This window comes from Lissotriton vulgaris, chromosome 6 (assembly GCF_964263255.1).
Source record: "Lissotriton vulgaris chromosome 6, aLisVul1.2, whole genome shotgun sequence".
Lineage (NCBI taxonomy): Eukaryota > Metazoa > Chordata > Amphibia > Caudata > Salamandridae > Lissotriton > Lissotriton vulgaris.
The window spans coordinates 695,908,022-695,924,764 of NC_141694.1; the positions used below are offsets into that span (position 1 = coordinate 695,908,022).

The 16,743-nt window shown below is 43.2% G+C and overlaps 1 protein-coding gene across 1 annotated transcript in view; it reads left to right on the plus strand.

The window, feature by feature from the left end:
- Positions 1–722: 722 nt before the first annotated feature.
- The window catches only part of CD164 (CD164 molecule), a 255,457-nt gene continuing 239,436 nt past the window's right edge, over positions 723–16,743 (plus strand). Inside the window, exon 1 of the mRNA XM_086926673.1 lies at positions 723–1,245. Coding sequence (XP_086782799.1) covers positions 1,170–1,245 — 76 coding nt within the window. The 5' untranslated portion in view covers positions 723–1,169. The remainder of the gene's footprint in view (positions 1,246–16,743) is intronic.

The following is a 16,743-nucleotide window of genomic DNA, read 5'->3' on the forward strand; positions in this document are numbered from 1 at the left end:
AAAAGGCACTAATAACAATAACAAACTGGTAACGCAATAAGATCTCAATTATAAGCGGGAGATCCCGCATTAACATCAAATCACAGCAATAGAAAAACCCCAAACAGTATCCCAAACCGCAAGCAGGTTGAGGGGACCCGAGGGGAGGTGCACTTAACTCTGACTTGTGAGCAGCAAAGAAAGAGGATGATGGTAGCACGCAAGGGGTTCTTATGGACTATGGGGGCGTGCCTATGCTCATGTGTACTCATGGGAAATGAAGTTTATTTACTGTTTTTTGTGAAAATATAAATTTTCATTGGCTGCTGTGTTTTATGCAGTAAAGATTGAGAAGCATAATCTGAAGCCTCCGGTCCTGTAATAGAATCCCTTTAAATTGCTTTTATTTACACCACACCGTTTATTTCCTACCGGGCTGAAGAAAAAGTACGTGCCTTGTGGTTTTTAACCCAGACCCTCAACCAAGATGTTTCACTATCACTATTAAATCACCCATTAGGACGTACGTGCAGGGAGATTAGCCTCGACGTCTTAATATACATGAAGCAGTCTGCTTTTGCACTTTGAACATCTGCTAAGTAAAATAAAATGTATCTGTACTTCCGCCTAGTGCTACCAGCCATGGCAGGGAGAGGTGTAATTGCAAGAGAAGAAGGACTCCAAATTGCGGTCCTCTGACGTGTAGAAGCTTGATGACCATATTGGTCGCAAGGGATCGAACAGTGGAAAAGTGGAGTCAAACGCCGCCTGTGTTCAACGCTCAAAGAGATCGTTCTCATGAGAGCGTAAAAGTATGTTTGAAATAGAACTACTCAGCATCCGGGAGTTGAAAAGCATTTTTTTCCAATCCTGCTCATGCAATCACAGAACAGCTACAAAGAGTTACAATTTATATGACACAAATGATTCGGCAACTACAAAACAGAAAAACTACCTTATTCCGTCAGTTTCTAGAGTTTTTATGAGGTTTTGCATCCCTTTGTAAGATGTCGTCCATATTCTGCTGGGCGTTCCCGTTCATGTGCACATCAAACAGGCCCCGCCCATTGAATTTTTCAGCCCGCGTCACGTGCACGGAAGACTGTCAGTTTGGTTGGAATACTGTGTTGGGGACTGGTGAGTGGCTCGTGGTGCACACTCGTGAGACCAACGGCAGACGCTGAGCCAGGATGTCTGGCAGTCGGGGAGCAGTTGTCACCCTCCTCAGCCTGGCCCTGCTCTGCTTGTTGGGCCAGGTCTCCGCAGGTAAGCGCAGTACAGAGGGCGCTGCGGGTTGTACGAGTGGTTACGTGGGTTTGTTCTCTGTCGCTGTTGCCGTACGCTTTCAGTTTGAGCTGAAGGCGTCGCACAATTAAAACAAGGTATTTAAGGTTGGTGCTGTCAATAGTTTTATAGCAATACCCGGACTGGGATTTGAGTCGAGTTTCGAACAAAGGAGGAGTGTACCTCCTTAGCTTCTTACAGTTATTTCGGGCAAAGTCCACTACTCTACCTGCGTCAAGCTCCTGCCTCTCCCTTGGTGCTGTTTGTGGATCCCGAGATGCATTTTAAACCATGCTTGTTCCCCCGTGAATTTAACTGTACCTACAAGTGTCAGTCTGCCACTCTCCTAGATGTTGCTTGGGATGCAATGTTTGGAGTTGTTGCTCATTTGTGTGTGTATATATATATATATATATATATATATATATATATATACATTTTTTTTCCTCCAAAGTTAACATAGGGTATGGAATATGCACACAAAAAATAATCCTTGCAAAACGTCAATCCGTGGTTACTGTATGGGGCCCTGTTTGCTTTTATGATGTAAACAACAAAAAGGAAGCCCAAGAAGAAGTGAAACTGCTTGAGCATTTGAGGTCGTTGTTAGGCAGTCTTGATGGAAACGATCCGTCACTTATTTTCGGGGTCACAATATTGACTGCTGTTTTTAACTTGTATCGTGATATAAATAATAATCCACCTTCCTTTCTGGCACGTGTTAGCGAATCGGGGAGTATGCTACGTTAATAGGGGATCAAAGAACCAAATGCCGCTGTCTCTAGTTATGGTAGTCAAGTCAAAAATAAAGTTTATTTAAACCAGCTGGCCTTTAAACCACAACACATACATTATCATTTTAAAAAGTCTACACATTACAAAGTCATTATCTTAAGCAATAAAAACCATAATATCCTTGCAACTTAATTCCTACCAATTTTAAAACCACTAATTTCATTTTAGATTGCAAGGCACCTCGCTTCTCTTAACCCTCTATTGGACCAGAGAACCCTTTAGGCACCCTTCATTAATTTCCCAATGGCTATCGCAATAGCTAAATGTGCCATATAGGCGAGAAGCTCCCATGCTTGTGAACTCGCCCTAACATCCTAATTTAAAAAGATCGGACGAAGTATCAATTTACGTAAATATAAAAATTTCCGGCAGTCCAATAAAATATGTAAAATGTTAAATTTCATCCCTTTATTACATACACATACAATTGCCATATTGTTGAATTACGCCAAATTTAGTTGTGCTATTTATTACGGCCGGGTTAATACCGATTCTAATCCTTAGTACATCCGTTCTTAACCAACGATTCGTTAATGTTTCTAGGTAGGGATAGCTTATATCTTTCTCCCAGCTGTTAATCATAAATTTTACATAGTCTTTCATACTCGAATACTCTGTCTACTGCTCGTGATAATTCTTTACCTTGCTTTCTAAGTACACTCTTTGTTACGTGGATTTGCAATGTCTTCGGACCTGTTTCCACGTTCAGGTGATCACAAATGGTCTGAAGTTTGCATCTTGTGGCTTTAGCCCACTTTCGCTCACTAGATTGGATCTCTTTCATGCACCACTGAGACACCTTTGTGACCTCCCCAAGACCCAAATGATTTCTAAATCTAAGTAAATTTAGATGCACCTGAATGTTCCACGCAGTCAGGCCAAGTTCTAGTCTAATTGACTGGATCATTGCCGAGCTGGGGAGAGAGAGTAAAGATTTTAAGCATTTCCCTTCATCTTTATCCCAGGAGCTTTTACCATCAATACATAAGATTTCTGAACTATATTGGAGTTGTGGAGGAATCATAGCTTTATAGGCAGTCAATAGAGGTAGTTATGATAGTCATCTTGATATGGTATAATTCTCGCTAAAGTGAATTTTAAGCGGGCTGAGAATTGTGGCAGTATAGATGCAGGCTCATGTAGCTAACCCAGCGGTCCCGCAGCAAAAAAAGACGACAAATATTTATTAATTTTGTGAGTTTAAGTGTAAATGTATGGATTATTTCATTTTATAATCTTTTATATCAAGAGGTACAATTGCACGTATTCGTTTGTAGCTTATTTTAAGCATATTGTGTTTTTGTTTACTGAAGAGAATTTTAACTTGGAAGAAAGAAAAGCTGAGTAAGGCAAATTGCGATAATCACCTTAACTATCTAGACTACGCTATCAGTTTAATTTGCATGCACATTTCTTTTTGGTTTAATATCTAATGACTTTGTGCACCCCTGCAGAGGTCTGCAGGGGCTTTAAGCTACTCGGTAATGTTTAGTTGTATAATTTGGTTGTGCAGATATCTGTTTCTAACTTGCCGTGTGCAAGTTTCTATCTATCAAAGATAGGAGCAATGGTTTATTTATTTGCTGTTTATTATGTAGCGACAGGTCAAATGCTCGTATTCTAGTGCTCTGTCAGTGCATGGATTTACTGTAGGAATCTAAAAGAAACTTGTATATTACTATTTTCACTCCTAAAACGATGGCTTAATAAGACTGAAACGTTTACTGAAGAAACAAGGATCCCTTCCCCTTTGAGAATGATGGAAAAAAAAGAAGTAAGAGAGGCAGTAGTCCCATGGATCACATCGTTCTCTTAAAAAAATGGTATTACACTTTTTTTTATTTGCGTTTTCCTCAACAGCACATAAACACTTGGACATCAATCAACAAATACATGGTTCGCGTGAAAGGAAAAAGACAAAGAAAAAAGAAGAGGGAAACCATCCAGGGCTATACAACAGTCCAAGTAATAAACATGCTATTCCCATAACATCCGTCTACCACTTACAGTTCAAGTTTCTTGATACAGCACAGTAACATTTATATGTTCAGCAGCTAATAAAAAGGAATATAACAACATAACAGAGGGGGGAAAAAAAAGTGTTCCCAATATCAACCATCTTGTGCAAAACACTCTTACCAATTGTATAACATCCGTTAGACAGACCAATATCCCCTCATGCCCGCTATGTTTACATGTAGACTCATTTGCTAGATATACCTCCTGATTTACATTGTTTGTAAGGGGGGTTATGTAAGAGGCTCTCTCCGGGCATAGTTCTATACACATTTCATTCTTTTCCCTCTGGATTCGCCAATAAGTAATCCTTCAGAGGTTGCCATATGTTTTTGTGACCTGAGGCAATCTGCTGCAGTGAGGTTAGTCTGTTAAAACCATTGCAATACAAAAAGATTTCATTTCAAGACCATTATTACATACAAAACTTCTAAAAAACATTAAAATTATTTTAAAAGACTGTGCTATGATTGTGCAAATTTACAAATCTAGTGTCTAGTTTTTAGGCACATTATATCCGGCTCTGCACGTCTCATTTATTCTCCAGGATATTCGATTTAGGTCTGTATATTCCTTTGTGTATCAAAAGTTAATACATACAAAATGAGGTGTTTGTAGCTCAGGAATAGAGTTCATTCGTGCTAGACATCAAGCTCTTCCTGTTCCTGCATTTTTCCTGTGTGACTGGGTTGGGTATTTGTCAATAACTAGGTTTCCGGCATTTTCTTTTTGCATATCCTCAAGAACTTTACCAAGAAACAGTTCAGTTGAGGGTCACTGGGTGCGAAACATGCCAGAACAGCTTGCCTCCTAGATAGAACCCCTCACTGGTTACATTTAACTTTCAGCAGTTGTTTCCGTTCTTGTGAAAGTTCTTTGCAGGAGCATAGTAGATGCAGCAGATCTTCCGGTGCTGAACCACATAAGCATCTACTGCTGAAGCAATTTCAGAGTGAGGACGGACTCTGACTCATTTAATCCAGAGCATACTCCCTTACTGAGAAATTCTGGCAAGACACTATTATACCTTCTAATGTGTAAGGGAACCTTTTAAAATTATTGAGGATTCAATTTCGTTCCAAATCTGTGGCTTCTGGAAGTGACTGACTAGACAGGCTTCCTTACGGCAATTCTTAGCCTTCGCAGTGCAAATCACCCTGCCTGCCCGGGACACCTGCTGGCTCCCATAAGGGTACTTCACCGCAAAACACTAATCATTCAACCGACAGCAGCGCTAGACAAATTGAGTCTCTGATCCATGCACTTATATGAACAAGGGTACTCAAGATATGAAATCCATGTCCTGAGGATGGTCTCTCACACGAAAGAATAGAGACCGAAACGTCGACTGTGGCTTTATCTACCATTGAATGTTTAATTCATTTTGTGATGGGTAGAAAAGCTTGAGCAATTGATGTAGCAAGGGCTGTGTTGAATAATGTATTTTGCCTTCTGCGTCATTGTTTTTCATCTTGTACCCAACATTTTAACTTGATTTGACAAAAGATTAAATACTTTTTTTAAATATACACCCGTCTTTCAATCCCTTTTTGCTCTCTTCTTTTTCTGATCACTCATAAGAGACAGTTTTGAATATATGTAAATCTCTGTTGTTGCATAACCAGCACCAGTGGACTCAAATCACTAAGCCCACACGATTTCATTCCTTAAGTGATTCTAAAATTCTTGTTTTACTAAAATCCCTTGAAGGTATCTTCACTCTATCATACTTTTGCCCAAACCCTCAAGGGTATACTGGGTTGCCCACTTTCAATTCTCGAACCACATAAGCGGCACCTGGGGTCCTCCTTCTCCTTTAGCCAGGGTGGAAGATGCTGAATGCAGCGTAGCAGACCAAATCTATGCTTCATAAAACTGATTTTTGTATGCTTGGCATAACCCAAATTGAAGTACCTCTGAGCAGCTGGCTCTCACTAGGTATTCAGTCATACATCCGTGAGACCTATCTGAGAGTGAGGCTTTATCCTCCAGCCACGAAAGGTGTTTAACTGTTTTTCAAACCAGTTTCTTAAGCACAATGGTATTTGTAGGTGTTTCCCAGAGTTGGTTTAAATCCCAATTTGAGTAAACCGTTCTTAAGATATCTCGCTGCCGGTGAAGCGGTGTGACGTTCTATCTCTTTCCATAGCTGTTCATTTAATGTTCTCGTAGCGGCTTTCTTTATTTTATCCCACGCTATAATGTATGCCACATGTCTCGCAATAGATTGCTTCTGTATGCCAAACTCTAGTCTGATTTGTGGGGGTGAAGTATATTTAGGCAGTCCAAATATGACCCTATACGTAGTTGATACTGTGGAGTCAAGTAGTTTGGCATCTCTTCCTTTCTGCGCATCACTTCCATAAGTAATTGTTGGCAGTAGCTTTTCACGAACCCCCTTCACTGTAGGCAGAATTGATGGACCGTTTAGTTTAGAGTTCAGAGCTTTTAAAGAGGTTGCCAGGGCAATGCCTTTATGCCTGAAGCTTTTTCTCTGCGCAAAAAAACTGACCGCCTTTATCTATCTTTACACCCAGGTATTTATATTCCAAAGTGTCCTCTATTCGGGTCTTCCCCCAGAACCATGCTGCAAGTTTTTCCCCTTTTTTTGCTGACTATAATGGTTCTTGTTTTGTCAAGATTTATCATTAAACCATTTTCTTTGGAATCTTCCTGTGTAGCGTTTATAAGATGTTGAAGGCCTACTTTCGTTTGGCTGATCAGGACTATGTCGTCCGCAAATAGGAGGTGAGTATGGCACTTGTAGTATTACTGTAAATTAAGTCCCGGACTCATGCCTTAACCGTTGGGTCCAGAGTGCCCCCCAGTGTAGCAAAGCCTGTCTTTTAGCCATAAGTAGAGCGAGGCCAGCAAATCGGCACATTCTGGCCTTCAGAGGTTTAACATACCCCAACAGGGCCATCAGTGGGGAGGGTTGTAGCTCATAGGCAGTCATCTGGGACAAATGGCAGAATGCCCCCCGTCCCCCCAGTATGACCATAAAGGCGTGCTGTTCCATGCCAAGTGTACGAAGTCTGCCTGCTCAGTTGCACATCAGGAACATTTGTGGGATTTAGCAGGATCCATTTTAGCTAATTGGTACGGTGTGACATACGCTGTATGCAAATATTTAAAATGCAGTAGTTTATGCCGCTGATTGTATGAGACATATTGCGTCTGTTCACAACAGTAGAGCCATGTTTGATCCGGCAGGGAGCCTTCCAGATCTCTTTCTCAGGCCGCCCGGGCTCTTGCCCAAACCGCTGGTTGGAGTACCAAAGATAAGGGATAGAGATAAGATGTGCCCCAGTAGTCGCTGTGATTATTGATGTAAGCGGGGGGGAAGTCTGAAGGCTCTTTTGGGGGAGTTTGCTGCGCGCATGGAATTTCGCAGTCTGTGCAGAAGAAATGTACCCATATTCTGATGCGTCCTGCCCTGCTATTAAGTCGTCAACATTGCGCAAATGAGCATCGCGAAACAGATCACCAGTGATCTGCAGTCCACACCAAACTAGCATCCGCGTAGTCAGCGTTTCAGTCGTTGGAGGAGGCCATGGATTATCTAATAGTGGTATGTGGGGAGTATAGGAAGTCTGCGTTAAGATATCTTATCTTGGTCCAGGCTTAAGGACGTCGGTTGTAGAGTCTCTATTTCTACTGGGTTTCTGATCAGTCCACGGGGTTGAATAGCTGAGAGAGCGTAAGGTCGAGCCTGTGAGCATTCCGGCTTCAGGTATTTCAATCTGATATCTGGGTGGTACCGGTAATGGGCAAGGTGTATTTGCGCAATCAAATAGTATAGGTAAAAGTCTGCGTTGGTATGGCATAATTAAAGTCTGCCATCTGATTCGCTGTTGCCGATCAGCCCATATCAATTGAATAAGCAAATCACAAACTGTTTCCAAGAAATAGTGAGGAACAAGTAGAAAAAACTGGATAAGACCACCATTTTAATAATGGCAATCCTACCTGCAATCAAGAGGGATAGTTTAATCTATGGCTCGATTTGCACTATTCATTTATCGATCGCAGACCTTGAGACCGATAACTTCTGAAGTGTTTTGGTGTAAAAAAAAAAAAAATGCCCAGATATGTAGGAGGATCTGCACATCAATGCAGCAGAAAGTCCACCGCAAAAGGTGCAGTGGACTGAGTCAAAGTAAACCTTTCTGATTTATTCCAGTTTATGGTCAGCCAGAAGAACACTCCGAAGCGCACCACTCTCGAAGCAAAGAGGGGGAAGGTTAACTTCAGTTTCTCTGACGAATAGCATCATATCGTCCACATAAAAGGAGGTAAGCCGCAGGCCCAAGTGAAATCTTAAGCCTCGCTGCAAGTGCAGTTCCTGCAGCTACTGTGCAGGGGATTCTTGGCTGTAATAAATAGGAGGGGCGATAATGGATATCCCTGCCGGGTGCCACACATAAGCTGGAACTGCTCTGTGAGCTCTCTCCGTTCACACAGAGCCTGGCTACTGGGTTGGTATAATGCAGGCCAACAAGGCTGGAAAAACCAGCTGGGATTCCCAGTTTACGTAGTGTGGCATGTAAGGTCCAATCCAGCGGCTCAAGCGGTCTTTCAGCGACAAGTAAAATTGCAGTCGCTGTAAGTGTAGGGTCTATTTGGTTAACCGCAAATACCGCACGTAAATTGACCGATGCGGAACGACCTGGGACTAATCCAGCCTGAAATGGGCACACTATTTTATCCATCAGCAGGGACAGACGAGTGGCCAGGACTTTAGATAACATTTTGTAATCTTGGTTTAGTAATAAAAGTGGCTTAAAAATGCGCTACAGTGCACAGGTTTAATCGGGTTTAAGCAAAAGTGCAATTATAGCTTCCCGCATGGTGGGGGCAAGAACCTCTTCCACATTTACCTCTAGAAGCCTGGGGGCCAGTATAGTTTTGTATGCTTCATACAAATCGCCCGTCAGACTGCCCGCATCGGGGCGCAAGCTCCACCCAGTTCGTTTATAGACTGTCATCCGTATCCATGGGTGTTGCCAGAAACTGCAGCTGCCCCTTGCCAATCCACACCCTTGCCACCTCAGCGAGGTATTCCGCAAGTGCATCTCCTGCAGGGGCGTCACATGAGGTATATAGGCGGGTTCAGGAGTGAAAGGCGGAAACAGTATTTCTCCTGTGTGTAGGCGATGTCCAATCTTAAAGTTCAAGTTGTGTAATATAGGAGGATTGGTATTGAGGGCGGAGCTGTCTGGCCAAGGTCTTACCTAGTCGCTCCACCTTGCCATATACTCGACCCCCTGCATATTTACCCACATAGTTCCCCTCCCATTCAGCCAGTTCATGAAATTTAGTCAGTAATGTAATGCGTTCATGTGTGGTTGGGGAGATGCACCAGTTTGTGTACCGTCATACATTCCCGGAGCTTCCTTTCCATCTCCTCAAATTCTCTACGAATGGAGCCAAACACCCCAGCCTGCTTAGCAATACACACTCCCCTAATATATACTTTAAAAGCTTCCCAAAGGGTAGCCTGCTTTTCCACTTTTCCGGTGTTGAAGTGAGAATATTCAGTATTCGCTTCTCTGGCCTCTCTCCAAAACCTCATCGAGTAGCATCTAAGATGCGAAGCACCAAGAAGCCAGAGGGTGTGTAACACTGGGAATGTTCAGTGTTAGGAGCACAGGTGAGTGATCAGATACTGTGCGTGGATGATGGTCAACAGCAACAACATTCAACCGGAGGTGGGGTGAGAGATGCCAATAATCTATTCAGGACCAAGAGCTGTGTGAGGCGGAGTAAAATGAATAGTCACAGTTCGTTGGATTCTGAGCCCTCCAGGGGTACTTAAGAAATAAAATGTAATAATGAGGTGAGTGTCAGTACCGCATGAGGTTTAGTGATATGTCCTACGCCTGTCGTATCCATAGAGGGGTCCAGTGTTAGATTGAAGTCCCCCTTCCCATATGTAAGTTATCGATATCTAATCGAATAAATGTGTAGCTATGTCTGGGAAAAACTCAGGAGACTACATTTGGGGTATATATGTTATAAGTATGAGTGGATCATTCACCATCATGACTGCAACCACAAAGTATCTACCGTCATCATCTGTAATCACTTCCCAGGTTTTGAAAAGGACTGACTTTTGAACTAAGATGCACAATCCCCGAGAATAGGTACTGTAGCTAGCAAAGTAACTATTGTCTCCCCATGGTGCTGCAAAGCGGTTGATTGAGCCGGGGCCATTGTGAGTTTCCTGAAAAAAGGCTACCATAATGGCATGCCTGGCTAAATAAGACAATATTTGTCACCCCTTCCTTGGGTTAGAGAGCCCTCTAACATTCCATGTAAGGCATTTCAGTAATAGTGGCACGTGCTTCGAACCAGGTTTAAGCATACATGTGAAGTTGTAATGTGTGCATGTACAGTTGAGTATGCATTGCATTCATGTGTATTCAGTAGCAGTGTCTGTGCTCTGTAGAAATTAAACTTTTTTAACCAACTTTTAAAGAGAAAAAACCCAACCCCACCCACATCGGACATAGAAAAAACAGCATCCAGTGAATCCTCCCCCATGTCTCTAATAAGAACCTTCTAAATAGAACTATAGGAGATCTCTTATGGGGGTATGCAACACTCTTAGGAGTCCGTCAATAAAAGTCCATATGCCTGCAGTTATTTGTTACAGCCACATAAACTCAATATGCAATGGGGTGTATCCCACTCTTCCATCTGCCACTATTTAGAGCGTCAAGTTCAAGGCCACAGATGGTCCTTAGCAGATTAAAGTCCGTATGGCATACCATGTATAAGCTAGTAGTCCGAGGGGAGTTCGAGACTGCCGGCACCGATTGGGACACCACTGTCCCCCCTGCTATTCAAATTTGGGTCCAACTTGGCTCTGTGTTTCCTGCAGAAATTGGTGGCATCTTCTGGTGAGTCAAAGATTTGTATCTCTCTGTTGAGCTGAATACGCAGCCTCGCTGGATACAGCAAGGCATATTTCACGTTCTTCTTCTGTAGTGTGCGTTTTCTGTCCACAAATTTCCACTGCGCCTCCTGCACTAGTGGTGTAAAATCTAGGAAGAGTGCCAGAGACATGCCTTGATATGTAATAGTGCCCTTTTCTCTAGCTGCTCGGAGTAGCCCATCACGGTTGAGGAGTTTGGCCAGAATCAATCTTGGCGGTGCACCCAGTGCCGGGCGCGGGCCTAGTGATCTGTGAGCCCTCTTCACCGTAAATGTCGAGGAAAAGGCCTGTCTGCTGAATAACTCCAGTAATATTTTCTTGACATATCCAGCCATAAGGCCAGTATTTGTAGACTTTGGTACCGATCTGTTTTGGTACAGATCTGCTAACAAGGTCCCCAGCACCAGATCACTTTCCAAAAATTGTACAATTGTTTCCCCCAATTGGCAATATCTCTAGTACCTTCTGTAAGTCCCTAGTAAATGATACTCCTGGTACCTTGGGCCCGAGGTAATAAAGAGGGTCCCCAAGGGCTGTAGCACAAATTGTGCCAACCTAGGGGGCCCCTCACTAAGCTTATGTAAAACTGCAGCTGCAGGCTGCGTGTCTTGGTGCAGACAAAAGTGAAAAAGCAACATGGCACCAGTCTGTGTGCTGTGCCTGCCGACACTGCATGCAGTATAGGTAAGTCACCCTTTCAGCAGTCCTTACAGCCCTATGGCCGGGTGTACTATATGATATGGGAGGGCATACCTTCATGGGCAGATATGTCCCTGTGCTGGTAAGTTCCATTACTGCCAGTGCAAGCAAGCAAGGAAACCATTTTTAAAAGCATGTGCTGGACACTAGTGAAAACGAGTTCCCCAGCTTCATGATGGCTTCACTGAAAACAGGGGTGTTTGGCATCAAACATCTTTTCTTAATAAACCCACACTGATTCCAGTGTTGAATTTGTTAATACATACACCCAGAGCGCACTTGAAAGGTGTCTCCTGAAAGCCTACCAGATGCTCGTGTGCTGACAAACTGGTTTTAGCCAGCCTGACACCTCAGACTAGTTTCTGATCCCCAAGGGCGGTGTCCTTTGCTCTTGGGAGGCTAGAAACGGCTGCTCGGGCACAGGAGTTTTCCACTCCGCCCATAGCATTCCAAGGCAGGGGAGCTTCAATGAAGCCCACCATCTTTGGTATGCAAATCTAGTTTCTCTCACTGGAGGAAACTGATCCCTTTTGTCTAGAGCCCTTTGGCATCTGAACACGCTGGGAAATTGGCTAGTCAGATAGGCGTGTCCACCCTCAGGCTAGTACCGCCCTTAAGGTGGACTACCTTAAGTGATGGCGACTTTTCAGAGTTAGCGATATTGGTGATGGCAAACGTAGTAATTGTGGGACCAGGTTACGGCCACTTCCCACAGTAAGTGGTCATATAGGGGGCGTATTGACTCCAAGGGTATGTAGCCTATTGGCTACTGCGCTACAATCCCCTACCACCCCTAAATTCAGTATTTAAAGGAGACTCTGGCACCAGAGATTGAGATCTTGCCGACCACAAGAAGGGCCGAAGAGCTGCGAAAGCAAGAACTACAGAAGAAGAAACTGACTTGGCACACCCAGCGTTTTCACCTGTTCTCGAAAATTGTGCCAAAGTCGTCGTGCAAGCTGATGATCTTCCAAAGCTCTGGAGGACTGCCGGCACTTCTCCAAAGGCTCAAGAACTCCAGTGAAATAGCGTAGCTGGTACTTGCAAGATGCAGGGCAACAGACTGAGCTGTGAAGCTCCAAGACCGCAAAAAATGGACACTGGAGAGCACCACTATTTCAGAGCCGCCTAGCCAGAGTTGAAGTGGGGCAACCGTGCCAACGTGCTCCCCAGATTCTTGCTGACGCCCGAGACACTGTAGAGCTGCAAAAGCAGAGACTGTGGAAGAAGCAACTGACCCAATCCGCCGGTTTGTCTGCTGTTCCAGAGTGCACCAAAAGTCGTCTCGTCCTGCAGCTCTGTTGCCTCCAAAGCCTGTGAGGTCTGCCTGCTTTCAACAAAGAACCAGGGACTCCTGTGGAGCAGCAGAGCTGCTTCCCTGCATCCTGCAGACACCCTAAAGAAGATTTTGAGAATCCGGAACGGCAAAACCCGACCCTGAAAAGCACCTCTGCACCCGTGGACCACGTGGCAGGGAAAATAAATTGGCCAGGTGTAAATGTAGAGAAATGTATTTCATTCATAGTCAGTTTCCCGCCCCATCTTATTTATACCTACTCAAAAAATGTAGGCACCAACTTCATTTGAAATATCTTGTTATGTCATCTAACTAATTTTCATTACCAATTTAATACACATGTATTCATCCTATTGAGATGCAATTCTCAGTATCATGAGAACAATATACATTTCAGTGAAGTCAACCAGTTTTGACCTCTAATGCAAAGCTCATAGTGTGATGCTAATCAGAATTTTTGCAAGATCGAATTCTGGTGTATAGTACTATACAGTGTGCAGAAGAGTATGCATGACAGTTGTCTTACACAATTTCCAATTCATTGAGTGTGCCCTAATACATGTGTAATTATCCTAACATGTTCTTAGTTCCATTTTCCTTAACAAAAAGAAGCCCGCAAGAGAAACAAGCATGTTAAATAACATTAAGTGCAAACCATTCTAGCATCCGTGTGTGGGATGAGTGTTGAGCTCTGCTTTCTGATAGTTATGAGATATATTAGAGGTTGTACACTATAAATCTATATAGGGACCTTCATGACGTCCGATTCAAAGACCTTGCATAATCATATTACTTGTGTAAAATACCTATATATGTCTCCAAGAAAATATTGCATCTCCTGGTCAGTGTTACGACCCATTTAAACAGTTTTGAGACGCAAAATACAAGTTACTTCTGTAGGCCTAAGTCTTAACTCTCTATTTCCACCTCTAGGGTTCTGGGCTACTACATCAATCCCATAGAGTGCAAACTGTTTGAGGCCCTCCGCCAGACATTCTATGGCCTGTATCGCCATTGAGTATCTCTCATCCTGTTGTTTCAATTCTCTTACATGTTCTCCAATCCTCTCCTTCAAAGCCCTTATGGTACTCCTCTCCTTCAAAGCCCTGATGGTACTCCCCACTTAAAGTAGATTGCATTTGCATTCATTGTTATAAACGACATATCTAGAGTTTCAGTTTATATTCTGTTTAATCATATACTTTCTGTTATGGGAGTGTGGCGTTGAAGCTCCGGCACTCAGATCCATGTAATCGCCAGGAACCACCACTATTGGGCGCTTCCCCTCCAGATGAGGGGACTGAGGCTACTCCTAATGACCACCCGCTGAGCTAGACGACTATCGCCGAGATCGGTGGCCCAAAAATGCAGCTAAATTGAAGGTGCGGAGGCGGGGGTCTCTGCGTGAGGACTGGGCCTGCCTTGGTCACCCCGCGGTTAGAGGGTCCGCGGGAAAGCCTGAGGCTGGTGCAGCGGTGCTCCGCCGCCCCTCCTGCACCGTCTGGCTGGCCTCGCCAGATGGATACAAGCTGACTGACGCCTGCGCTGAGTCACGAGCCGGGTGAATGCTGCGAACTGGAATCGCCGTGTCGGCGGCCCTACCATGCTTGGACTGCGGGGCTTGGAGGCCCCTGTACAGTGTGTACTCCTTTATGGAAGGTATGTATTTGTGTATTTATTCTAGAATTGTTAACGTGCATCTTTCAGATTACTGACTGCTCTTAATGTGTTCAGTCGCGTGCCATTGGTATGGAATAAATCCTTTTTCACTCATCTACTATTACTGGATTCTTTCTTTTATTACTTGCTTGGATTTCACTTCGTACATTTATTGGCGACATTTTTCTCAAGACCCACCGACTTTGGAAGGAAAATACGTGAAAATTATTTGAACTTTATGGAAAAGTCTTCCTGAACACACGGTTTGGACGCTCTGCTGAGGTACTGTTTATTATATAGATCAATAGAGAACTTGGCTCCGACGTTAGCGATTATTTAATTTGTTCTCTAACTAGAGTCTGGCTCTTAATCTCGCTCTGACGTTAGCGTTTGGTTTTCATCACCCTAATTAGAGCGTCATCATTTTCATTTACTCCGCACTGGAGTTTTAAATTTACCGCCACAAGTTTGGAAACATTTGGAGACTCTATTTTTTTTTTATTTTTTTTGAGAGGGTCATCTTTCAACATAACATGGTGCGACAAACATTGTGCGGGATTTGAAAGACTTGCCGTGTTCTCAACCGATGCATTTCCACGTGCAAATCCAGTTGTCTTGGGCGAATTTCCAATTCTCTCCATTTCAGATAATGTTTCAATAACGACTGATCTTATCGAAGTTACTAGTCAAGTATACTTTGGTTTAGTCAATTGTTTTCAACATAGTATTGTTCTTAAGGACAATGCAGTTCCAGTTATCCAGAAATGTAGACCCATTCCATTATCTGCTCGTGATTATTTAAAAAAAAAAATGCTTTCAGATTTATGTTCTCAAGACATTATAACCCCTTTGGAATCAGCCGAGTGGGTTTCTGCTAGTGTCGTAGCACGGAAAAGTTCTGGCGAGATTCGCCTCTGTGCTGATTTGAGGGCACTCAACCGTAATCTTATTTATTGCCACCCTTTGCCAAGAATTCAAGAAATGCTGGCGAATTTAGGTGGTAACAGATATTTTATGACTATTGACTTGAAATCTGCCTACCACCAGATTCCCCTCGCAAAAGATTCTCAACACCTAACTACTTTTGTTACTCCGTATGGAGTTTATATGTACAAATGCTTGACGTTCGGACTTGCGTCCGCGGCCAGTGTGTTCCAACGTCTTATGAATCAATTATTTTCTAATATTGACGGCATACAGGCATTTCAGGATGATCTTTTGGTTCATTCTGTCTCCTTGGAATCTCATTACAGTCTTCTGGAACGTGTGTTGCAAAAGCTTGAGAGTATTGGCATGACTGTGAATAAGAACATTTTTTAATTTATTACTCAGGATGTTGATTATTTGGGTCACAATATATCGGTGGATGGTATAAAACCTAAGCTATCTTTGATCAATGCCATCAAAAATGCACCCAGGCCTCAAGATGAGGATTCCTTGAGGGTATTTTTGGGACATACTGAGTATTACGCTTGGTTTGTGCAGAGTTATTCATTGATTGTACAACCTCTCCGGGATTTACTTTAAAAAACGCTAAATATATTTGGTCAACAGATACGCAAGAAGCATTTATTAATGTTAAAAAGTTGATTTTGGATACACCAGCGATTAGAGCATTTTCTCATGGACAGCCTATCATCGTCACAGTAGACGCTGGCTCAAAGGGCTTAGGGGCTGTGTTGAGCCAAATGATTGATGGTCAGGAATATACTATAGCCTTTGCTTCTAGGGTTTTAAATAGTGCTGAGTCTAATTAAAGCACAATAGAACGAGAAGCTTTAGCATGTTGTTGCGCTGTTGAAAAGTTCTGCATGTACATTTGGGGTTCTAGGTTTCAACTATTCACTGATCCTAAGCCTTTGATGTATATGCTAGGGGATAGTTTTTAGGGCTCGGGCTACGTCACCACGAAGTGGGGCGGAGCTTCGAGCTCCTAATGTTAAAGAAAAAAAAGTTTCTTTAGGGCTCTGGCCAGACACATTCCTTAGTGTTTTATGGCATCTGCATAGTGATTCGTCTTTGCTGTGCTGTGTTTGTAGTATCCTTGATGCGATAGGCTATCTGTAATTTCCGT